This window comes from Colius striatus, chromosome 3 (assembly GCF_028858725.1).
Source record: "Colius striatus isolate bColStr4 chromosome 3, bColStr4.1.hap1, whole genome shotgun sequence".
NCBI classification, from domain to species: Eukaryota; Metazoa; Chordata; class Aves; order Coliiformes; family Coliidae; genus Colius; species Colius striatus.
In genome coordinates, this window is record NC_084761.1 from 63,888,319 (window position 1) to 63,914,907 (window position 26,589).

General features: G+C 37.6%; 1 protein-coding gene across 7 annotated transcripts in view; it reads left to right on the forward strand.

Annotated features, from left to right (window-relative positions):
• Positions 1-26,589, forward strand: part of TENM3 (teneurin transmembrane protein 3) — a 327,557-nt gene that overhangs the window by 198,018 nt on the left and 102,950 nt on the right. For all 7 annotated transcript variants that reach the window (XM_061992048.1, XM_061992049.1, XM_061992050.1 and 4 more), the window contains one exon: positions 12,191-12,429. In XM_061992048.1, the coding sequence (XP_061848032.1) occupies positions 12,191-12,429 (239 nt within the window). The remainder of the gene's footprint in view (positions 1-12,190; positions 12,430-26,589) is intronic.

The following is a 26,589-nucleotide window of genomic DNA, read 5'->3' on the forward strand; positions in this document are numbered from 1 at the left end:
ATTCATTATCAGTAAATGACTGTATTTATATTTCTTTTAGGTGAAGCTTCCTAGCATTTTCTGTTTCTATAGAATCTCATTTTCTGAAAATTCATATTTTTACAGGATTTGAGTTTGAAAACTTCCTGTTGTATTTAAGTTAGAATTCTTTGCAAGGAGGTTGACTGGGGATTTTTGCCATCTGTTGGAGAAAAAGGTCAGGAGAGCTGAGTTTAAAGGAGGTCAGATAGTTATAATGACATAGTGAATTAACTTTAAAGGTGGAAGAAGCCAGGGGTATGGAGCAAAGTGAAAATTACTTGGAACAAAAAGGGCAGGAATGGCTGTGCAGATGGGTAGATGTAGTAGTCCAGAAGGAGAAACTCCGAGTGGTCCATGGGTTAGGCTGGGTAGGACTTAGATAAAATACTAGAGGACTAGGGACTGAATATCTAGGATGAAAACCAAGATTATTCCTTGTCCTTTAGTCCTTGTAATTACTTGTGAAATCCTTTTGAATAGCATATACTTCCTCACGTATAGGGCTGACTCAAGGTGATGACAAACCTTGGCTGCTGACATATGTTCTACTAAGGGACAGAAGCCAGAAGTAACCAAACCTAAGATTTTGGCCTATGCTGATAAACAGGCCTTCAATGCAATCACTAAAGTTTCTTCAGATTTGTTTTAAAAAAGAGCAAGTAAAACAAAAAATCCCAACACTTCAGTTAAAAAAAGTCATCCACACCATAAAGTTAAACACACAAAATTTACAAGGTAAAAGCTGGCCTCTTTCTACAGTTGCATGGCTACAGTCAAGCCTGTGATCCTAATAATTGCAACTCAAGTTGAATGAGAATGGAATTTTAACAAATTCTCGAGATTATTTTTGTCACATTCAAACAAATGAGAAAACAGTATCAAACAACATAGGAAGGCAAAGACCCGAACAAATGTATAGTAGCAACATCATCTCTAATAATGTTGGTTGCTCAAAGGGAAGTCCAACTCCAAAAAGGTTTATATGGAAATGAGTGCCATTAATTAAGTGCCATTAATGAGTGCCATCACCCTCTTCTAAGCACAAGATGTAACCCTCTGCCTTGCTGAATCCCCAAATGGTGATGTCTCAAATCTACAAATCTTGGCATTTTGCATATGAAAGAGTGTGCTAGTGTAGTATACAAATTTACACCAAGTAACAATAATGACTGGAAAACAGGAAGGATGGTTGCATCAAATGTATATGCACAGTGGCCATGTTGGTGGTGTAGTGGCTGTAACTCAGATGTTATGACAGCACAGTCACTGCAATAACATGAATCTAGCTGCTTGATTGGCTACTGGTAGCATCGCGGTGGCAGCACAGAGTTCATCACAGGTTATCACAGATTCCAAGTTGCAAGAGAACCACAGCTGTGGGCATCAATAAGTGAGCTAAGATTCACAGATCCATTATGATGGAAACTTCGGTCTTCTTGCAGCTTGAGGCAGAATCAGATCCTGTCAGTCAGTGGGACAATAATACTTCTTTAACTTCCTTTTATCTCCTTTTAAAATGTCCAGTAGCCACCTCAGGTCTTTCAACTGCAGATGAATTTTCAACTTTTGTTCCAAGTTTTTAATTAATATTTGAGTAAATAATGCATCTCTGAGTCTCTCTTAAATCACATTTGCATTTTGAAATTGTCTCCATGTGCCTTTTGAGATGTTTAGAGCAATTGTTCTCTTTCAGCTTTAGAAGACAGCAAGGGAGAAAGAGAAATGGAGGAGTACTTGTGCCCTACCTTTCTTCTTTGATTTCTCCTCTTAAAGCTTAACTTACTTAATAATCAGGTCAGAACTGGCCAAGATTAGAATACCTCATCTCAGAGATCGCTTTCTCTCTTTCTGTCTTGGTAGGGATGCAAATCCAGAAGACCAGACAATAAGCTAGGGAGTTGTAATATAAATCGTTACTGTTCACATGAGCATTTCCAATTCTCACTGCAAAATTTAGCAGTTTCCTCTACTGTCTCTTCCTTTGGAGAGAGAACTAGAATAGCATGAACACTGTATCAGAAGGTGCACTAAGGGACTCTCAAGTTCACTCCAACTACTACCTCCTTTAGAAGTATCACCAGCAATATCAAGAGCCAAGTCGCTTACCATAACCTAGATGTAAGTCTGCATTAAATACTAGTCCTCTGAGAGACTCAGAAGAAGCCTATAAGGAGAACAGAGCCGCTTCATATTTTTTTCAGCAATATATAAGTCTACTTTCACTCTCCTCTGGAAAGCAGGTAATGAGATGAACCTGTAACAAAGAGTATGAGTAACTAAAATTCTGGCAGGTTTCTTTACTTGCCCACCCAGCACTGTGAGTCATTCTTTGCATCAGAGTCTCCTGCTTGCTTCTGCAAATTGTGGCTTAAGTGTTGTTAGTTTCCCTCATTCGTCTTCACAGAGTGCAGTGTACCAGAGAGAAGCACGAAAGAGCAGGCTCAGCAGAGCCATCTGATTATACTGGTTCTTTTGATCTCAGATATGTGTTTACATATCACAGAATTGAACTCCTTCTTCTCCAGAGGAGAGAGCTAGCAGCCCAAATCTGAATATAGAAGAACAAATAAGATGTTTGTAGCTGCCCTCTTCATGCTGTAGCACTATATTCTTTCTTACACCATGAAGAAGGTAGGTGCAGAGGAAGAGATTGCAGAGGAAGAGATTCATTCTGGACACTGGAAAAGAAAGTTTGGGACTTTTGTCAGTTTCCAGTCCTTCAAGTCACCATGTCCTGCTGGCTCTCACAGCTCATTGGGAGACTGTCATGCCCGAATTACTGTTTAAAGCTTTTGGTGCAGGTTACTGTGCCTGACTTCTCCATTGTTTCCCCAGCAGCAGACAGCAGTGGAGTGTAACCTGCTAGGGGCCAGATGTGAAAGAACGCACAAGCAGTAAGAAAGGCGCTTGCAGCCCTACTAGTGCTCTTTTAATTTCTTGGCTTTCAGTCTTCAGTTTGTAAAGAAAGCGGGTCCTCAGCATAAACCCAACCAAAATTCAAGCAAGTGTTATCACATGTAAAGTGTTTCTCTGAAACATTTGAATAAACTGTTAGAAGAGGCTTATCTCCAGTTCCCACAGATGTTTCCTCAGGTTTTGCATATGAATAATAGCCCTCTTCTCTTTCTTTCTTTCTCCAAACTTTGATCATCATTTGATCCAATGTGATCTTGGAGCTTTTTCCGGGCTTATGGTAGTACTAATATTGGCTCTGAGGAAGCAGAAATTCACTTTTGTTTCTTTCTAAGCAATTTTTTGATTGCAATTCTTCACAGAAAATAAACTGAGACAAATTCACAGCATAATGTGGTTTCTGTGCTTGCTTGAATTTATGTTAAATGCAGCCATATGGTTCAGCGGAAGTCAGTCATAAGCCTGTGCTAAGGGCAAACACCACCAGCTACAAGGTTTCATCTCAGAAGAATGTTAACAGAAGATGAAGACAGGCATAAAGTGCTCACGGAGAAACAAAAATTCAATTCCTTCTGGAGTCTACTGGGAAAGCTGATCTCATGCATCAGTGAACCAGAGTTCACATGAGACCTAGCCAGTAATTTCTGTTATCTTTTACATCTTCCCTATAATGTCAGTCGGCAGAGATTAATCTTCTCTTTCCATCTGCTTCCTCAACTCAGTGCAAGGAATCAGATTTATTGATGTGATCTATCCATTAGTGAACCAGACAGAACTCTCTAATGTCAAGTGGCGGGTGAAGGTCATGGTCTCACTGAGAGATCCCAGTTCAATCCAGCACGAATAGGGACCATTGGCAGAGAGAGAGCACACTAGTCAGTGGATGCAGTGCAGTAATTGATTGTGATCTCGGACCACTGTTTTTTTCACAGTTAATGGTTTTCTTCTGATTCTGACAGTTAATATGTCTGGTAGGGGCTTTGTAAACAAATAAAAAGCATGATAACCCATTCCCAAGGGGGAAAAATCCAGCTGGTTTGCATTAAGGAAAGTCATGGAGAGATAAATAAAAAAACTTGAATGGCAGAAGTTGGAGCAAACTAAAACAGCTGCAGCTTTATTTGTCCATCTTCTCTTGAAGTTGCTTTCTTAAGATTAATTGATTTCTTTGTATGGAAATGGGAAACAAAATGCTAGGTCTTCACACAGTGATAGGCATATACTATCTCTCCATGTGTCAGTAATGACGTATTACAGGTAGAGAATGAGAACTCCCAAACCTGAGAAGTCTGTCTGATTTTTCTGTGCCCCTTATGTTTTGCTTGCTTACATTGGATTTGTGGTGCTGCAGAACTGTTGTAGGAAGTGCCATTTTACTTTTGCAAAGCAGAATTACTGATTGCTGCAGTCTCCAGATAGGCGCAGTTTTTTGACAAAATATGCTATTTTATTTTTTGTTCAGTTGAGCAATCATCACAGCTGTATTCATTTCAAATCAAGCTAATTACAGATTCAATAATACCGTTATATTAAACATCCAAAGGAAGTCATTAGGATTATTGTTGCATTCTGAGCAGAGAAGACATGTTTCCTGAAGTATTGGTCCTCAGAGGTAAATGTCATCAAAACATAAATTCACTAAAATTTACATTTCTCTCAATTTGAATTCACTCAAAGTGGATTTGATGGAAGTTTTTCCACCTCTTGAGGCTTAGGAGACTATGATTGATGTGTTCCTAATACTAGATATCTGAGGTATAGATATTACCACTTCGTGCCTTGGAGAGAATCTAGGGTAACAGATTGAGGACCTTAGCAGAAAGGATAAAACCATTTACCTGGGTTTGATTATAAGTGTCTTAATTCCTGTAACCTTGTACACAGATCCAGCATGGTCTCACTCAGAGATCCCAGTTCAATCCAGCCCGAATGGGGTCTGTTGGCAAAGAGAGAGCACATCAGTCAGTACATGCAGTGCAGAAACTCCTTAGAGGCAAACAGATATTTTTTAATAGAGCTATAGACTGGCAGATTTGAGTTGGTTGAGGGAGGGGAAGATTAACCTATGCTCTGCAATGTAAAAATTGGTGTGGTCATTTCATGAAGTACTTAACCTGTGATTACAGAAGACAGGATGTCATTGCCTTGACTGGAAGAGTCAAGTAAAGTACAACGATCTTTTGAGCCAACAGTAGTCTGTGCTTGTAATTTCTTATATGTCCAGGTTTTTTCTCAAATTGTAAGGAGAGCAGATGACTCAAATACCAGCAATTAGTAGACTTTTTAATTACATGAAAAAAAAATGTAGAGTTGTGAATATACTTAAGAATTTTTGGGAGCCTTTGGTACCTAAAAATAAAGGAAACAGATGCAAAAAAAAAAATGGGGATAGTTTTCCTTTCCTCTTCCACCTCTCTTGAAGTCACTTTCTGTTCATGTTTCACTGACATTTAGAAGATGACTGAAACCATCGGCACTGAAACTACAGGCATCTGAAAATAGCTTTCCTCAGCTCCGTGGTTGCCTTTGACCCATAAAGAACCTAAATTTTGCCTTTTTTCTATAGACAGATACTTTTTAATGCTGTTGTATGTTTTACTCTAAAAAATAAAGTGAATCAAACAGTAATCTTATAAAAATTTTGTCTTTATGTACTGCACAAACAGTGCACACTCATTTTACAAGAACAAGGGAACAATCAGTTGAATTTAAATTGAAATTGACAGAAGAAAATACATTTTGACACAATGCGTGTTTAGCCTACAGAACAAAATGCCACAAGACATCAGTGAGAGCGTGAGTTTTGGACTATTTAGAGTGAGCTGTTAGTGAATAAGTAGACTGGAAAGCTTTCATCCCCTCCCTTTGTACTGGTCACTGTCAGACAGGCTATTGTTCCTAGTGATCTGCCCTTCCGCAGTTAATTCCCAATCCTCCTTATTTAAGGTCACTTTTACATGCAGGTTTTGCAAGTGTAACTGTTCTCTATCAAATAAGATAGTCCTCCACAATTTTTGGAATGAACTAACTAACTTGCTCATTGTACTGTAAAGGTTTACAGCAATCCTACCCTTTTCACTGGTTTTCAGACAGAAACCTTCAGACTGAGACTTCCTTGAAAAGTCCAAATCAGAGATTATTTCTAGCATTGACTGCCCTTTGTAGTGCAGTCTTCTGAGTATTATATCTGTTCTTCCTCAGTCACCTTCTGGTAGTAGTCAGTAGTGATATGAAGAGCCACACGTCATTATCACCGTAATCGAACTAACCAAAGAGACTGCATTTAGGACAACATAGGAAATAAACAGTACTGCAAGAAAACCTGAACAGCAATGGCAATATGACATTTGTTACTCATCACAGTGGAATCTCTCTATTCAGAAACACAACCAAAATAGTGGATTTATTCTGCTCCAGATTATTCAGGTGCTGGTAGTATATTACAATATACAATATTCAAAGACCTGGAAGAAAGGGTTATAGAGTGTTCAGGCATATATGTTTTAAATACAGTTTTATTCTAGATCCATGGTATTGTAGTTTTTAAGATGAGGAGTGTTTTGTTCTTTTATATGCATAAGGCCTAGCCATACTGACCTTTATTTTGTGACAGCAGTCATCATCTAAATAATAATGTAGCACAAAAATAGCAATAGCTGCCTTTAAATCTCACTGGCAAGATGATAAAATATGATATGTATTCTTATATACTTGAAGAAGTGCAATAGGATTTGACTGGACCTTATTCACAACTCCATATTTAGTACAAATTTTGCAAAAGTCCTTTGTGACTTTTAATACATTGTGACATATTTGCCATGGGATGTAGCACTATTGGTGGTGTTGTGCTGTATGAAATATTTTAAAACAACTAACACACTGCCAAGAAAGTTGTTAGAGATTATAAGGTAGGTTATTTCACACGTCTTGCAAGTATATATGCAAAGCATTCTATATATGATGCTGAAAACCAGAGCAATCAGCTACAGATCACAAGTGAATCTTTTGCAAGGTGAAGCAATTTCAGCATGACCTAAAAAAAACCCATGTCATATATCTAATGTAAAAATTACATTAGGAATCTTAAAATTATGCAACAATTCCATACAAATTGACACCAAGCTATTTAAAAGTTACGTGGAATAATCCTTTCTGCTTGGTGGTAGCTTATTTGTATAATACCTGTGTTTCTGGCAGTCTGGTGTTTCAGGCCTTCCAGATATGTTTGTGTAATATCGCATTCGTTGATGCATAGTATCCGTTTTCTTCTAAAGTGAGGTCAGAAGTTTTTGTCACAGATCTTTTCATAAAGAAAGCTATTCTAAATCACATTTCTGTTGCTGGCCACCTGGCTATCTTATATCAGAAGTATTTGGGCTTATGGTCTGAGACTTGCTGTCCTTGAATGTTTTGATAATCTATCTCCATTTCTCTAAAGACACAGTTTTCGGTTAACTTAATCTTTCTGTCCAACACATGAGGGTTTTTTATCACTTCTTTTCCCTCCTGCTTTCCCCTTTACTGAATTTAGTAGAGGATGCTTCAATTTTGTTTTCCGCAGAAGAAGTGGCAGCACAGAGAAAATCTTATTTGATGTGAATCCTCCTCCTGCAACTTGGTAGAGGAGAAAACCATCTGTGTATCAGCAGGTGCACACCAGCACTTGTATGTAGTTAAATTAAAAGCATGATTATTTCACTTTTATTCATACACTTTTGATTTCTGAGCTGACATCTTCGACGTTTTTCATGCTGTATTTCTGTCTTTCAAGGACAGAAGCTTAATCAAAATGCCTACAATTTGTGAAATAAGAGGACTTGCCAGCTGTCTTTGCATCCAAGGATTAGTTTATGACATAACTTTGTATTTTGCTACTAATCTATAGTTTAGATCTGTTAGATACTGAATTCTTGCCCCCGAAATATTAAAGTTAGCTACACTTTTTAGTAGAAACATATATTGAATAAGCAGACACAAATACATATTGAATAAACTTTAAAATAGAAGATTACGTGCTTTGTAAAGTGAATTGAATTATTTAATAAAAACATATTAGCATGATTCACTGGATTTTTGTACTCTAAAGCTTAATAAAATATTTAAAGTGCTGCTTACATGAAGATCTAGCAAGTGCTTGTTAGATGATCAATTTTGAATGGGAGATACACTACTGCAGATGCTGTAAGCTCCCTATGAGATGAAACATAGTGTAATTGCCAGTAAGTCAGTGCCTGGTCAAGTAGTGCAAAGAGTTTAGGCTTTATAAATTAGCTATTCAAGTTCCACGGTTTGAAAAGACAAGGTAGATGGATAATTAAAGTCATTTGTGGATAGATTATATTTCAAGAGCCTAAGAATTTCAGCATTATCTGCAAGTAGTCTGGATTTGTTGTCAGATACCATATCCTTCTGAGTGTCTCATAGGAACACTGTTTGGCATAGCTCAGTGAGGCAGACAAGATGTGCAAGTCTGATACCGTTACACTTTAAATACTTATCACTCAGAGTTAATGTGGCAGGAGACTCTCTGACAACTTTGTTAGTAACTCCACTCATTAGGAATAGAGAGATCCGAACAAATTTTCTTAATCCACAGGAAGATGCCAGACTGGGTTTTCTGTCATTATTTTTCCCTTGGCATTCTCCAGCCAGCTGGTGTGACCTCTCTGGCATTTTATTCATGGGATTTGAAGCAAAGGAGAAATAGCTTAAAGTAAGGAATCTTAGCTGTGTGCTAAAACTACACAGTGCTGAATTCCCACAGCATTCTTCTGGAGCAACTGCCTGCTCATAGTGTGGATGAGTGTACTCTTTGCTGGGTAAAAGTCTGGCCAGAGAGTGGCATCTGGTCATCAGTGGTATTCCCCAGGGCTCAGTGTTGGGGCCAGTTCCTTTTAATCTCTTCATCAATGATCCGGACTTGGGGATTGAGTGCACCCTCAGTAAGTTCACAGATGACACCAACATGGTGGATGGGAAGGCTCTTCAGAGGGACCTGGACAGGCTCGATTGATGGACCAAGGCCAGTTGTATGAGCTTCAACAAGGCCAAGTTCCAAGTGCTGCACTTGGGTCACAACAGCCCCATGTAACATGACAAGCTTGAGGATGAGTGACTGAAGAGCTTCCCAGGAGAAAAAGACCTGGGCGTGTTGGTTGACAGCCAGCTGAACATGAGTCAACAGTGTGCCCAGGTGGCCAAGAAGGCCAATGGCATCCTGGCTTGTGTCAGAAGTAGTGTGGCCAGCAGGAACAGGGAAATGATTGTGCTGCTGTACACAGCGCTGGTGAGACTGCACCTTGAGTACTGTGTTCAGTTTTGGGCCTCTCACTACAAGAAGGACATTTAGATTCTGGAATGTGTCCAGAGATACACAGCAAAGTTGGTGAAGGGTCTAGAGCACAAGTGTTATGAGGAGTAGCTGAAGGAACTGAGGTTGTTCAGTCTATAGAATAGGAGGCTGAGGGGAGACTTTATTGCCCTCTACAGCTACCTGAAAGGAGGTTGTGATGAGGTGAAGTGTTGGTTTCTTGTCACAATCAACAAGCAACAGCACAAGAGTAAATGGCTTCAAGTTGCAGTAAGTGAGGTTTAGATTAACTATTAGGAAAAAATTCTTCACTGAAAGGGTTATCAAGCATTGAAACAGACACAGGCTGCCCAGGGAGGAAGCTGAGCCACCATCCCTGGAGATGTTAAAAAGATATGTAGATGTGGTGCATAGGGACATGGTTCAGTGGTGGATGTGGCAGTTACATTAGTGGTTGAACTCGGTGTTAAAGGTCTTTTACAAACTAAATGATTCTGTGATTCACGTATAGAACTTAAAATTTTCTTTCATTGCCTTGATGCCTAAGTTGAAGTGTCAGAGCTATGACAGCTCACACCAGCACAGATATGCAGCCATCTCCCCAGTTCATGGGATTAATTCCTCAAAGACTTTGCACATACGGATTACTGTCTCTAGGAGGGTGTGCTGTACTAAAGCCAGTGTCTCAGCTCTCACTTCTCAAATTAAAAAAAAGGAAAAGATCAGAAGCTGACTGGTTTGTTGTATCATTTTGTTAACGCTTAAGAGTATATGGAGTTCCATTCAAGTACTCATGTAATGTGAGTTTCTATTTTTAGTGTCTGGAGCCTAACAGCAAGAGCAGAAAGACACGAAAATTGGAGATTGGTCATGCAGCTTCTTATTTTTAACATGGAAGCTGGCGTTTAGGAGGAATATTATTACATCTATTATATGTCTTTCTTTCAGTCCCCCACAACAGTACATACTGCACATAGAGAGGGAAACAGACACCTTTGTATTTGGCAGTTTCTTGAGGCATTGTTTTTGAAAAATACCCGGACATAGCATTTAACCATATGTAGCCAGAAATGAAGGAACGGTAAAGGTCAAATGACTTTGACCACTTTATCAGAACTTAATGAATTTGTATGCTTCTGTGAGCCTGAAATAACAAAGCAATGGTGTTTTAAGGTGTAAAACGTTTTATACATAGGGCTAGTTATTATTATTTTGGTGTTTGCAACATAGAAAATGTCACATAATTTAATGAAGTACCTTCTTAAAGAGGATTTAAACCACCAGAGCTTTGTCTTTTGAAATCGTTGGTAATCCTCTGAGCTCAGAAGCCAAGAAAACATGGGATGTGCTGTTGTGCATCGTTAGATCTAGTGCATATCCTTGTGTTGTTACTACTAACAGGTTTAGTATTGTTCAAAATTAAGTAACCCGTGTATCATATTTCATGGGATCATGTTTGTAATGCAAATATTTTCAAGGAGATGATTTATGCCATAGCAAAATCTCCTCCAAACACCAAACGTTGTTTATCAACTGCAGGCATTTTTCTCAGGCTGCAATGGGGCAAATTAAGTTCTAATGTCTCTATAGCTCATTTGCAATAAAGCTGCTATACCTGTATAGATCGGTCCATTACTATGCAAGGATCCAAGTGTGGATCCTGGGAGATCAAAGTCCCATCAGCAGAGAAGCAGTCCACAGTGCCACATGGTGTAACCAGAGGGCTTTCCCCTCCACAGCTAACTCATTTGGTGCTAGATCCTCTGACCTATAGTGTGTGGTTGGCATGCAGTAGGCAAACACAGTGTAGGCAGGCACTTGGCTTCAGGAAGACCTGGGTATCAGCAATTCATGAGTGTCTCTCACCTACTAAAAAATGCAAATGCCTCTCAAGTTCTGTTTAGCTGTTCATGTACATGGTAAGTTCAAAATTCTCCACAGTGTGCTTTCTTACCATTTTTAGCTATACTGTATTCATTTTGCAAAGCCTGATTAGGTAAGTCCAAGCCTTTCACTAGAGAGTTGCCAACATAACAAATTGGTGGGAAAATCCCTGGTCCAAAGGTCTTTGTTTGGCTGTGGTTTGTTGTTCATAGAGTTGTATACGTGCATCAGGAGAAAATCTTCAGGTAGTATATGCCATGCTTAGAGACTTTTCCAAAATAATTATGCTTGCATGAGCTAAAATGAAAGGATTCTGCTGTAGATAGGCTCAGGGAGTAATATTTGTTTTGGAAATTCTAATTGAAAAAAATCCATTTACTTGTAACTCACAGAGTATGTCTTAATTTTGGCATTGCTTTTTGTTTCTGTTTCTGGCTGTGGCTCCTTTTGAGCACTTACTAAATATATTTCTTTAGAGTACTTCCCAGACTGTAACTAGCTGCTGTATCCATAATCAGATCTTGTTTCGGTAAAATTATGTGCAAGGAGATATGAACTAGTGAACTGAGTATTTAGGACACACAAAAAAATCTTTGACTAATTTTGGCAAAGTTGCCATAAGTTTGTATCTGAGGGATTGCTATTTTCTTTGTACTTAACCCAGGAAAGCTGTGATAAGTAGCGTGGGCTATAGTCAGATTGCTCATTATTGACTTTTTAATGGAGTTCCCTGTAGTCTGCAGCAGAAGCCAACAAAAATAAACAGCAGCAGAAAGCCTGTCCCTGCTTGTCAGATAAACTCCACAAGACCTCCTCCCTACCATACCATACTTTGGGTAGTTCTATTTCCTGTCTGGATACCAGCATGTTACTAATGTTTGGAGGGGTTTGGTCTTTTTCTTAAAGGGAAAGTGACTTATTTATGTGCAAGGGTCACAATAGTGCTTCTAAGAATGTTGTTAGCTGTTTGAAAGATAGACAACACCAAACAAAAGAAATATGACTGCCTGTGCTCCATCTTTATTTACTTTTATACTTTACCATACACTTTTTCTTCCACAGGCATTTCTTATTCAAAACAGGAACAGGGACCACACCGCTGTTCAGCACTGCAACGCCAGGGTACACAATGGCATCCGGCTCTGTTTATTCCCCTCCTACTCGGCCACTACCTAGGAACACTCTATCCAGAAGTGCTTTTAAATTCAAGAAGTCTTCGAAGTACTGTAGCTGGAAATGTACTGCACTCTGTGCCGTAGGGGTCTCGGTGCTGCTGGCAATACTACTGTCCTACTTTATAGGTGAGTCCCATTTTTTGTGATTGCCACAATGAGCAAGGATGTCTGATGAATTCTATAAGGACCGTAAAAACCACAGCAATGGTTTAAAGAGAGGTCCCAACTGTTCAGAGGAAACAGAAAATTTGAATATTTTTCAAGTATTCTGCAGTATGATAGTGGGTGAATTAACTTCAAGGAAGTATTTGAATATGTGGTGTCTAGTTCTTAGAAAAGTATGTGTAAAATACAGGCTGTAAAAAGTCTGTAACGTGAATGTAACTTGCAGCATATCCATGCAGCTCTTGTCCTCTTATTTTACATTAAATATAACTAATACAATATTTAGGAATGCTAACTATATTATTTCATCATTATGTACATGTATGCTTGTGTATAGAGCTAATGCAAAAGTCTAGTGCAGACTCTTGGTTGCAAGACAGGGAAAATAGTTGTCCAAAAAGACAACATGCAGAGAATGTGGAGACTTGTTCCTCTCCTGTGGGTTGTTTATTTTTAATTATTCTCTCTTTTCTTGGTTCATTTGTTAAATTCAATTTCCCAAGGTTCATTTTAGAGGACTTCCTTTGTTTCTTCATCTCTTTAATTATTTAATTTTATAAATGCTCACTATAAATACTACGTAGTTTGAGTTTTAGGCGGTTAATGGGAGCATTGCTTGCCTGTGAGAAAAATGACATTGACTTTAATGAGAGAACAGTACAGACTTTGTGTGATTGGAACTCCTACTGTGGCTTTGTCCAGGATGCGGATTTTTTTTTACCTCTTGAGTCCATAAATGGTCTTCAGAGACTTTCTTTCAATTGATTTGTTAATTAGAAGTTTCAGTTACAGTGGTGGAAATATGAGTGTAAGGGTCTGATTTTGGTATTGGTTACATTCAAATTTAGAGTGTTAAGAAGTCAAGGAAATTAAATAGGAAGAGAGTCAATCTCTCCTTCCCTCCAACTTTTAAAAATTAGTGTAAATCAATAATAAAGCCTAGAAGGCCTTATGATCCTTAAGTCTTCATTGCTTTTATTGAAACAGGCTTGCTAAATTTAAATCCAAGGCACAGCATAAGATGTATAAAGCCTTTGAAGTAGTTCCTACTAGGCTTCTGTAAGCTATGCAAGAAACTGGGTTGCTGAGTAGCTGGAGAAATTCCTCTCTGCCTTGACAAAGCAGAGCCCCTTGAGCACCATTTCCACCTCAGCTGCCAGCCCCAAAGAGCAAAAGGCATGTGTGTAAATGTAGGGCTTGCCACTGCTGTCCAGCCCCTTTCAATCATTGGATTTGTGATTATTTAATGTGCATGTGCACAAGAGTATAAAGGCGTGGTTTAGAGTTAAGCTTTGACACTGCATCTTTCTTAAAGTGGGATTGAAATAATCCCATTTATAAAACACATTAATTGTGCACAGCCTCCATAATATTGCCTCATAAGTTATCAGAACCAACATCTGCTACTAAATAAATGCATAAATACGAAAGAAGGAATTCAGTATGAAGTGTCGCTGTCAAGAACTGGAAATAAACAGCTGTACAGATAGTAAAATATTGAAGACCTGATTCTGAGCTGAGCTCTACACTTTGCTAGCCCCAAAGAGCCAGATTACTTATGAATCTGAGTGGCACAGGAAGATAGCTGTACTGGATTATTTCTCCCACAGGCACATTAAGAAATATAAGCATGTCTAATGTGTATTCAGGAAAAAGAGACTGAGCTTTCCAGTGAGTGAGAGCTTTCAGCTCCACACATCATTTATTCACATACCCTGTAAAAAAAACCCAAATACAGCTGTACAACATTTCATGGGCACACTCCAGCTCACATTCTTGCTGAAATAAACAATGCACAAGGGCCTTCCTCTGCACATATTCAACAGGGACTTCTTTGCCTACTGGTGATATTACACATATTTCAGCTAACTCAGCAATCTAAATGTAAAATCCAGCACTCAGGGATGCTCTCTAGAGAACTTTGGGTCCATAAAACCATGAATAGATTATATTCATTTATATATGTGGTTTTCCTGTCTCTACAGATGTAGTATCAGAAATACTCTTCATTTAATAGGTCATCCAACTATAAATCAGTGGAAATCATTAATGGAAGATGGAAATGGTCCTTCATCTTAGTTAACCATTTCATAACATAGATGTGAAAGGGAAATTGGTCATAATGTAAAAAGATGTGAAGGACCGGGGTATTATGTGACCTCTAGCATCCTATGGCATGCCTAGAACACAGGCTTGTCTACTGAGGTTTACAGCAACTGAGGTGGTATATCAAGTTTGTAAAGCCAGTTTGAGACGTATTTTGAACTTCACAGAGAGACATCGCCACAAGCATGAATATGCTACAGCCCTTGCTGCAAAATGTAGTAATACACATTGATAAGAAACATAGTATGGCTGACGTTCTCTGTGTGACTGTGACAGCTGCAGACTGAAGAACTCATACATCTCCTTGCCTGGTGAATAGTGGTATAACCAGATCCTCCTCACAAAAGCAAAGAGATGAACATGTCATACCCAGGTTTATTTTAGTTGCAGTAGATATAGGGTAGAGAAAGTGACTTTAGATCCTGCTGCCTCTGCTCAGGCGACATAAGGCAGAGAGACAGTTTGCTAGACTTCATGTCTGCATTTGCAGAACTGCTCAGACAATTACTATTGCGTCAATTAGCCCAACCAGAGGAAGGAGCTACATCGAGAGTCTGGTCTGTCTTGCACTTCTGCCATCACTCTGACAGGAGAGACTCCTACATTTACAAAGTCAGTAAAGAGGAGGTGAAAGTGGAGGATGTTAGTGTGGTTAGAGACCAGAGAATTGTAAGACCATTTAGTACAGTCTTGGGGATCACAAGGAACTGAAAATGTGTTTCTGTATAAAGGATAGAAAGCCTCACTTCAAGCCTCCCCAAATATTATCACTTTTGTAGCCTTCTTGGTCTCTTTCAATCAGATTGCAATGTACAAAATGTTTAAGTTTACCATTCCTGTCAATGAGACCAGCTACTTTTTAGAGGAAATAGAAGTGAGATGTGGTTGTTTAGAGGCTTCATCTACTGTTAAATGGTTGAGAAACATGGAGAGAAGTAACAGAAACATGCAAGTGCTGAACGAAAAGATAGTGCAGCAACGTATAGAGGAGTGGGATTAAAAGACAGCTCTAGTCTAGAGTAAATGATTCAAAGAAAAGCCCTCTGAAATAAAGATGGGGAATAAAGGCTATAAACTGCATCATTTTGGGATCAAGATTATGCTGGAATTTCCAAAAACTGCTCATTTGCTTAACTGCTATCCATAATCAGACTAGCAACCAAGGAAGAAAGCTGCCTTTTTTTTTTTCTAAACATTAATATTTTAGAATCTTCTTCCCTTTTTGGAAGACTAGGAATAGCAGTATGAAATTTATGCCGTGAAGGAGTAAGAAATAGGAAGTTGCCTTACTTTAACCTCTTTCTGTATACACATTCAATAGTTTTACCCAAACTTTGTACAAGGAGTCCATGTGAGAGCCAGAAGAAGAGTCCAGCTTTACAATGTGCAAGACAAAACGGAACTTTGTGCTTCATCTCCCACTACCTCATTCAGAATCTATCATTTGTAGGGAATGAATGAAGGGAAAGTTTTGTAGAGTAACTCCTAGATCAAATAAGTACATCAAATCAAATTTTCATTATGAATCTCCATCTTTCAGTTCTACCTTTTGGGATCTTCTCTGTCCGTTCTTAAGATTTATTAAGTGAGGAGCTTTTTGTTCTTGGGCATGTTTTTTCTTTAAAAGAAATATCCACTGTGCAATTATAGACAACTACATTAATTAGGAGTTCTTTCCAATATATTGTTGCATAGCACACACTGACCAGTTACACATCATCCTCTTAGGACATGAGGAAATGACCTCAAATTGTGTCAGGGGAGGTTTATATTGGACAGTAGGAAGAACTTTTCATTGAAAAGTTTGTTAAACACTGGAACAGGCTGCCCAGGGAGAAGGTGGAGTCATCATCCGTGGAGATTTCTAAAAGACATCTAGATAAGGTGCTGAGGGACATGGTTTAGTGGTGGGCTTGGCAGTATTGAGTTAGTGGTTGGACTCAATGATCTTAAAGGTCTTTTCCAACCAAAATGATGCTATGATATTAACAGACTGATTGCTACTGTACTGATTATGTCTTGTTTAGTGTGGATTCAATATCTGGGTGGAATTGGTGAGAATTTGTCCTATGTCTACTAAATAGGGTTCTATGAATGTAAAACTTTCTTTGAGTACACAGTGAGACGTGGCTTACTGTCACGGTTTGTCATTAAGCCGTTTCTGGTAAGGGGGAAGGGGCTGTAAAGATGGCTCCTGTAAGAAATTGCTCGAAACTCGGCAGAAGCCGCAGCTATTGGGAACAACCCACACCAGAGATGTTCGTGTCCCGGGGGAGGGAAAAATGCAAGGTGTCGTCCTCATCTGAGAAGAAAGAAGCAGCAGAGCCCATCTGTGAGTGACTGACCACATCCCCCATTCTCTGCCTCCGCAAGCCATTGAGCAGAGGGGAGGTAGAGATGTCAGGAGCAGTGATCCGGGCCCAGGAAGAAAGGACGAATGGGGGAGGGAGATCTTAAAGTGCTGGTTATAATTTTTCTCAATCATCCTACTCCCTTTTTTATTTTTGTTCCATTCTGTTTCTTGTAGGTAGTAGAATAAACTTTCCTACTTTCCTCTCTAAGTCGAATACTGGAGTCTGTTTTGCCCAGAACCGTAATTGGCAGCGAGCCCTCCCTGCCCTTGCCTTAATCCACAACAATCTTGCTTATCTTTTTTCTCCCCATCTCGCTGGGGCCTCCACCATCCTAATGAGGGTGGGGGTGAATGGGGAGCACCGAGCGAGAGACTGTCGTGGTGCTGCTGTGCTGGCTGGGCAAAACATGACACTTAGTCAGTCTTCTACTGTCCTGACTTATTCACAACAATCTGTTAATACTTCCAAGTTTGCATTTTACCCTCTATATACCTTGGGAATTATCATTTTGTTAGCCTTAGGTCTGCAGCCAGTGGTCATGACAAAAATATACACCAGCGAGCTATTCTTTGTGATAAAGCAGATATTTATATGTCAGTGATAACAGAAGGGCATCTCTTCTGTAGAGAAAAAAATGGTAAAAAAAAAAAATATTTAATTAAAAAGGCCACAGGGCTATTTTTGTCATTACTGCTTGCTCTGAACAGTTAAGTAAATCAATTTTGGACAGAAAATTGTCATTTAGTTTTAACAACTGAAACATCTTCTGGGAAACATATTTTGATTTGTATGTCATTCTATGAAAAACAGTAGAAAAGCTACTGTTCTGCTGTGACATAGAGATGACCATGCAGTCCTAATGTAAATTGCAAATGAAATGTGACTGGAAAAGAGATACCAAACTTGAAAGCCATGTTTGATAATTACGGATAATTTATATTTTCCACATTTGTAGAAAAATAGATACATTGTGCTTATTCTGTGGTGCTTTGTGTCCCTTGGAAACTTTCTGTATCACCATCTTCTTGAGATATTTAAAGTAAGCTGAAAATGATATGCTAATAGTTTTCTAATAATGGACAACTATCTTCAGAGTTATCTGAAAACCTTACCAAGAAAAATAACAAAGCAACTTAAGAGGTTTTAAGGTAGAAAGAGAAGAAGGAGGCAGCCAGGAAAAATAGCAAACAAGTTTAATCATTAGGAGAGACTGACACAAAAGGGTGGAGAGTGTGAAAATTACAGCTGACAGTCAATTAACTATCCTGCAGGTGAGTTTTAACTAAAAATTAAAAATTATAAAATTGTCTGTTTCTGCAGACTAAGGTTAACGTTCCATGTCTTCAGTGCTGTTTCTGAGCTTGTTGCCTGTGGTTCTCCCTCGTTACTCAGGATTTAACGTGACAACGGCTGACATTCCTGTCTGTTCCCAAATTGCCGAAGACCAATTGCCTTTCCTGTTGAGTGCAGTAGCAAAAGTCATAATAGGGGAGAACCACGGTCCCCATACTAATGGATTTAGAACTGTGACAGTTGTAGAACTGAATTTTTGTGATTAAAGCAATGACTAAGTATACCTGTAATCAAAAAGAATCTATTTTTCTTTATCAATAAAGAACAATATAATATTTCTTTTTGATTGTAATGCCAAGTTAATATTACACTGCTGTTTGTAAAGCTCAATTAGTGCCAGGAATGAAGAAAACAACTTAATTAATAATGCCATTTAAATGGAATTTTTATTACAATACCCAGCATAGGTATTGTAATTAACAGGCATGAGGGAGAATATAGTTTAGGTGCCATTAATCACCTTTACTTTCATTATGTGTTTATAGAAATTGTTTTTCCCATTAACCTGCTTTTAATTTTCAGTATTGTAATGCTATTGTTAGTGAGAGTTTCATCAAGAACTTTTCTTTTTCTGCATTCTGTCCCAATTTTTATCTGTTTCCCTTGGCTGTGCTGAGACCTTAGCTATGACTGCAACTTCACTGAGGTGTGTGGGTTGGAAATATGTTCCCTTTCTGAAGATATGTGTTAGATTTTTACAGTTTGCCAGGTTTAGGTTCTCATCTCATTTCTCTTTCCATCAAATTAGAGGCATTGAGGTAGACTAATTCATTTGTGTACATCATTCCTTAAAGTAAAATTTTTTTAAAATGAGAAATATTTTGGCTCTCTTCTTGATCTATTGTTGTGAGTTGAAAAAATACTCTGAGATATTTATGGTTTAACAATTCCACAAGTCACAATGTATTCAAACTACCATCCAAAAGTCTATAGCGGGGAACTTCTCTTCTATGAAACCTTCTGACAAAGCTTATCAACTACCTTATTAGATAACACCGTGGTTTCATGGTGTTATCTAATTCCACCAAGCATTAGGAGAACCACATCAGTGTCTGGTGTTATTGCTCTACGTGTGCCTGTATCTAGAGGTGTGAGGGCAGACAGTGTCTCCATCACTATAGTAAGTACTTCACTTCTTGCGAAGCCATAGACAGCTTCTCATTTTAACAGTCTGTGGGGCTTTTAAGAAAGGCCCTGGTGTCTTCAGTGCATTTGGATGCAGCAGCACTCTGTCATGCTTTTTTTTCCCGGATTAAAGGTTTCCGGTATCAGCTCAAACTTGGTGGATGCTGGAAGTAGCTGACTCTCAAAGTAATAAGCTGGGGACTAGGTACATAGGAATGGTTTACTTCTGTCCAGAATGGTCATTTCCAAGTCTTTCTGAACTCCAAACATCATGTGTAGAGCTCTACCTCTCCAGCTCTTCTCGCTTGTCAAAATATGCTTGCCTATTGTTTTAGACATCAGTGCCACATATTGCTCTTCTCTGACAGAAGAGCAGGTATGTGGTCTTGCTACAAGGCAGGACCAAAGATTGTGTAGGGGCTTCAGCTGGCCTTTCAGAATGTGGTCATATAGGTGATGAGTGCAGTACATGACATTTACTTAGCAGGTAGAAACCAGCTTCTGAAATTTCTAAAGTATTTCAGCATCCTGAATGGACTTTAGGAAGACCCTCAAAGTACTGATGTCCTGCTACCATTTCAGTACTTAGTAATCTTTAAAAATAGAACTATAAAAGCTGGATAATTGATACTTGTAGGCCCTGACTTAGTAATATTGGTTTAGGCAGTTTCTTTCAGTCATTTCTGACATGTGCTTTGTAAATGGTGGTATTCAGATATGCAGGTGACCATCCACACTGTTTATACTTTAATCTGAAACTCAGTATTACAGCTAGTACTTCCACAGCTTTCTGCATTGCAGAGATTTTCAGCTATGTGTCATGAGATAAATTTCTTTTCCTTGATATCCCATATCTGTGACTTTTAGATATCGGTATGAGTTTCATATAATGTTTACAGCATTGCTGATGAGCTCATTGTGCCTTCTTAGTGTGGAAATACTTCGTAAACAATAATTTAATTTCTTATATTTACCACATTGTTTCCTTCAGAACCGGGAGACAGAGAGGGAGTGACTAGTCAGGAAATGGAGTTGTTATGCTTCACCACCTAATTGGGCTGAATTGGACTGAAAGTGTTTTTAACATCTTTCAGTGAAACAGTACAAAATCTAAATGTGTTGAACATCTATGACTTGAAGCATGAACATTAAGTGTACTTTCTTGTCTCTTGCAAGTATACCATTGTGGATAATGGCTTTGGTTGATGTTTTTTAGGTAAAGGTCTTGTTACTATGTTTCAGAGTAAGCACAAAGCATAATATAATATTTACTTTTTCAAGAGTGTATGGAATTAATATTTTATTGGTGTTGTGGATGTCACATGCTATTATTGTTAGTGACACTGAGAGTAAAATGTTCATTGAGAAAGATAATCCTCACACAGAATGATGTAGGAATATGTTATTTGTCATCAGGTTTAAAGAGGCTTGACAAGATTGAAAGGGATTAAAAAAGTTAAGTCTGTCAAGGAGCATACCCACTTCTACTCCCAAAAAAGGCTTGTATTCTAATTATTATCTGAAGGTTTTTACCAATGGTCCTGTCACCTGTCTACTTTTGTCCAGTGCAGCAAATTGAAACACAGTGATCCTGGCAGTATAACAGATGTAGTAATAAACTGTAAGATGACATGATGTCATTGTCCATAGGTCCAACCCTGTGTGGTTCTGCCATCATACTGCAATGCAACATGATGGTTGTTTTGAAAATTTGGATAGCGTTTTCAGCAATACTGAAATTTTATGGGCCCTTCTGTACTCCTCTTATAATCTTTTGGCAGACTCCCAAATGGTAGCAGTTTCTCAGTCTAATGACAAATTACACCAGCTACTTTTTTTGTAGAAATAGCAAGCTTAGAGAAATTTAGACATGTAATTCTTATTTTATCAATGCAGATAAACATGTTGTATACTTTAGTAGTATGTAAGCATCTGTAATACATAAAATATATGCTTATATTGAAAAGATTCTGCAAAGCAGAGGTGAAATTACTCTAGTGATTACTCAAGTTGTTGTGGACATAGGATTACCATCTCCTGATAGTTTCCATTAATTTCTAGCTTGTGTCTGAGAAGAAAGACACTAGACCTTAGATATGTGCTGTCTCCTGTGATATGTGAATTATAATACATGTATTAAAACTGGTAAGTTTGTGTATAAATTGCATCTTTTCCATAAATTGCAATCTTTTCTGTGAAGAGAACTGCTTGGTCTCTTTTTGATGCTTTAAAAAAAAGCTACTAAAAACATCTGATTTAGATGACATTTTGGTAAACCTCTCCATACACAAGCAGTTTAAAATAAAAAGGTCATGTACATGTGTCCAGACTTGCTTTGAGCAATATAATTTAATGTTACATTTATGACCGAGATTGCAAAAACGCATGGGGGTTTTATGTAGGTTTAGTTACACCAATGCAGCGATTAATTATGGATCAAAGTTAGATGTCCTCTGAAGTAGACAGGAAGCTTTAAGTAGGAAAGCCTTCATTTTCACAATGATGCCATTTCAGATAATTTCATTCAAAAAATAAATAAAAATGATGCTGTCTCTCAGGAATCATCACCTGTAATGGTATTTGTAGTTTTAGAATCGAAATGCTTAGATAACTGTGTTAGATGACGTGGATGTTTGCATTTGAAATGCTTCATTTTCCTCAGTAATACAAGAAACAAAACCAAGGGTGGTTTGCCAACATTTGATGAAACAGGATCACACAAAAGCATATCTTTTGATAACTCTATGGGAAGGGGTTATATCACACATCTGGAAAGTTAGCTAGCTCCAGAAATATTGAAGTAAAGAAACAGATGTATTTCCTCTGTCTCTTTTTTTTAAATAATTTTAAGTTACCACAGATCTGGTACAGAAAGAGTAGTATTTTTATTTTAGTAATGCTCATTGAAAGCTCTGAAACAATAGGCAGCTGCCTAGAATTAACATCCTTAGCTAACCACTGCTTTACATGAGTTTCACAAGGTGTAACAGATTAAATGAGTATGATAAATTTACCTTCACTTGTGAAATGTCCACACTCATCCGTTATTTCATATTCTCTTCCATCTTTGAAATGCCAAGTTTAACACCAGCTTTATTGAAGCATTTTTGCTGGACATCAAGTCCTTGTTTCACTTTCTCCAAATCTTTTCACACTGCCAAGACATAGTTTTTTGTGTTTTCAACTTATTTGCCCAGTTTTTGATACCCAGCAGCTTTTTTTCTGTCTTTCTCCTCTTAGTAATCTCAAGCAGAGGTAATGACATTGAGGTATCTACAGATTTGAACAGAAGAAAGATACAATCCTTATTTCCGTTCAGCAGGAACCAAAAGCAAACGAAAATTTAAAAACATATCCTTATTACTGTCCAATAGCTTTTTCCACACAGTAAAAGGAGTAGTTGGTTTTCTCCATCAATTTTGTAAGTGGCTGCTACTTTAGAGCTAAGACTGCCTATTGTTAATAACACCTGTAAAATTTTATAGTTCAGTGTCATGGTTGATTTTATTTTAAGAAGAGGAAAAAACCATGAAACTGTAATCCTAATTTGTATTTCATAAGGCTTACATAATTCTTAAACAACACAAAGTGACTCAAAAACTGGCTTGCAAGCAACAAATCACCATGTTTACAATTAACAGTAAGATTGTCTTTATGTTATAGGTTTCTTTCATAAATCATATATGAATTTTTTTTCTGCTTGGTTTTTATTAGTTGTATTTTTCATGTACCTGCAGTATATCTTTGCTCATAGGAATAGTTTCATAAAAGCCACGTCTCACTTTAGTGAGATCTCTGGAGGAACATTGGTTTTTTGAACCGAGAATTTGCACAAGATTCTTTGCTTACACAGATAGTGGCTTACAAGGTTTTATTGGAGACATCGAGGTGAGATAGAGCTGCATAAAAAAGGCCTCTTTAGTGGTAAACTCAGCATGTCCAATATGGATTTAAGTGAGGATTCTGTGGTTTTGCAAGTTGATCTTCAGGTAGTGATTGGTTTATGCATCTGCATAATTGCACAGTTCAGATAGGTGAGTGGTAATTACCGTGAGTAGGTCTAAATCACCATGAAGAAGTTTTGTAAAGAAGTTATAGGTTGTTTTGTTTTGGCCTCAATCACATACCTTTGATCTACAGGTGAACCGCTGTAATTACGATATTATGAAGCCTAACAAACAGCAAAGGATTAGAAAACGTATATATTGACTTGCACATTCAATCAACTTCCATATGATCTCAGCAGGAAATTCAAAACAAAAGCTAATTTATGGAAAAATATGTAGTTCTAATCACAGTTTAGCTCCATGGGGTTCCAAATAACACACTACAATCTCTACATGTAGATGCTTTCATCTCACATTCCAAATTTGGTGACATTCCAAAAGTTCTTATCAAACCTTATTATCATCTTTTATTAAAGCTTATTACATTTTTCCTTATTGCATGTTTGCTGTAATATGCTGTCATTCTTAATATGGAATAAAAAAGCTTTGATCTTTTTTAGCCAGTCATGAGATGAAAATATGCAACACAAGTATTTCACTGTATACTATGAATTCCCAGGTCAGTGTGTCCTTTGAACATCACATTAATTGGCCCCTGTTTCTTTTTCCTTTGGTTCTTAAGTCTTTTCATCAGAGTGCACTTCTCTATGCCATCAACATGCAAATACATTATGCATGATCATATAGTACCATTTCATTATTATTATATCCCTCAACAGATTTTTAGAGTTCCGTTTGGGTTTGGGTTTTTTTTCTTTTAATAAGTGAAACTTTTGAGGTATAAAAATTTTTGGACCCATTCGTTGATGCTCTTGCTTAAGAAAGATGTTTCCAGTGAATTTTGAGACATTGCATCAGCATTGCTGTACTTAACACTTTTGTTTTATGAGGGCTGCAATCTAAAGGATGTTGCCCTGAGCCAGGCTTCTGTTGGAGTTGTGGAAAAAACCTATAATAGATAAGCACAAACCTGAGCCTCAGCTGTTTTGCAGAAAGCGAGTTCAAGAGAAGAAAAGTAAGGAGTTAAAGATTGAGAAAGGAGTCAAGAAATGCCTGAAGGAATACAGAGAAGTAATTATCCTGCAGTCTTAACCCAGTCTTGAAAAACATAAATCAGGGGAAATTTTTTTTGTCCCCTACCATACTTGAACATAAAATCATTGATTCTGACTTTATTAGCTAGAAACCCAAAATTGATGGAACGTTTTTCATGCCTTTGTACGAACTAAAGGAGACAAAACAACCCTCATCTCAAAGGAGTCAGCAGTCTGATATACACTTCACCATCATTTCTGAACCTGTAATGTTTTTTCACCATCTTGTTAACTTTAAACAACATTATCTGAAAGGAAAAAAGCAAAACAAAACAAAACAAAAAAACTGTGTTCAGGAGAAAGCCCAGGATAATACTAAAGACTGTTTAGGTAATACTGAAGACCATTATATCATGGGGAATGTTGGATGATCATTGGCGTAAATGGACAAATCTGAGGCAAGACGTAAGAGACTACTGAATGATGATCTTTGTTTATGTTTTAAGAAATCTGGATTCTCCCTTAAGCTTTGAATGTGCCTTACATAATACTGTTGACAGAATTAGACCATTGTTACATAAAAGTCTCTGCTTTGATAATTAAAATGAGACATCTAGCTGTACAAGTTTTCAGAGGAACAAACATTCTAGTTTTTGGTGAATGTAGTAAAAAAAATCTAGCCCTAGACTACCACACATCTTTCTCAACAGTTCAAATGCAGCAGTACTTCAAAATCGCATATAATCATCTTTGATTTGTCGTCAAAGTTAGTTTATCCGTAGTAGATAGCTGATATATCTTTGTTGCTGTACTTTCTGTAGGCAGTGTTTTGTGATGTGTTTTCCAAATGCTTTGTTAAAAGACTTCAAGAGAAAATGAGGAATAGAGTATAAAGGTTCGAATTCTTTTGCAGGTGAAAACAGTAAAATCAATGGACCCATTAAACACATCAGGCTTAAAGGAAAGAGACCACACTTTTTCAGTTACTGTATTGATCCTGATAGGTATTACTACATTTTTCATATAATACTATATTGAAATGTCTTACATTCAGAGTATAGGTTCAGAAGTTTTTATATGATGCTCCTGGTGGCTACTCAAAAGCATGTACTGCTAAGTATTTTAAAATTTAGAAGTAACAGACTTTTTGTTGATTTGAGAAAAACAGTAATAAATAAAGAGCTTATCTTTGTAACTTTTAATTCACTTTCTTTAAATCTTAATTAACTATTTTTAATTCACTATTTGATCTGCAGCAACATCCAAGCCATCCTATTATCTTAGAAAAAAGCAAATGAATGCAAATTACTGACAGTTGATTTGCACATCTTTTGGTCTACTCCAGGTCCTTCAGAATAAAATAGGTTTAGATTCTAATTATAGCTGCAAGAAAAATATATGGGCGATAATTTTAAAAACCACTTCAATGTTCAAATATTTCATTTGAAAATGTATTGCCAACAGGGAGATGAACTAGAAGATAATCCTTCAACAAGATTGAGCAATAATTGCAATTTGCTTAGTTTAAATTATAGTCTTTTTGCATTGCTTTAAATATAAATGATATTCACTTTTCCTTATGTGCAAGTATGCATATATATTATTCTATTAATTCTAGGGAAGCAATTCTGTAAATCATTATTTGAAAGCACCAGCACCCAGAAATACATAGCAGTAGCAGTCCTAGGAGATGAGTTCAATATCTTAGCAGAAAGCTCATCTTCAAGCACAGCTTCATGAATATTATAACTTGATTACCATACCTTGTCAAACACATGGGAGAAGGGAAGGAGAGTCATCAACATCATCAGTTTTTCTTGCCAACTTTCCCTATAGTATCAAGTTTTTTTATGTTTATAGAGCATATGCCATCAGCCTTATCTCCAGAGGTCTTGAGGAGATGCTTACCGCTTAGATATAGCGGGTGATTTTTCTTCTGCTGTCTAGTGTTACTTTTTCCTCTGTCAGAACATTATTCTAAGAGCTGGAGGAACACTGAAAGTCTACTTCCCAATTCAGGCAGCTCTGCTTCTGCTTCTTTCTTTTTGAATCTTCCTGTTTGTGAATTCTTGTTCCTCTGAAATGCACTGTGTCACCTTTATAATTGTTTTACTGAAAAAAAACAAGTATACCAAATTCAGT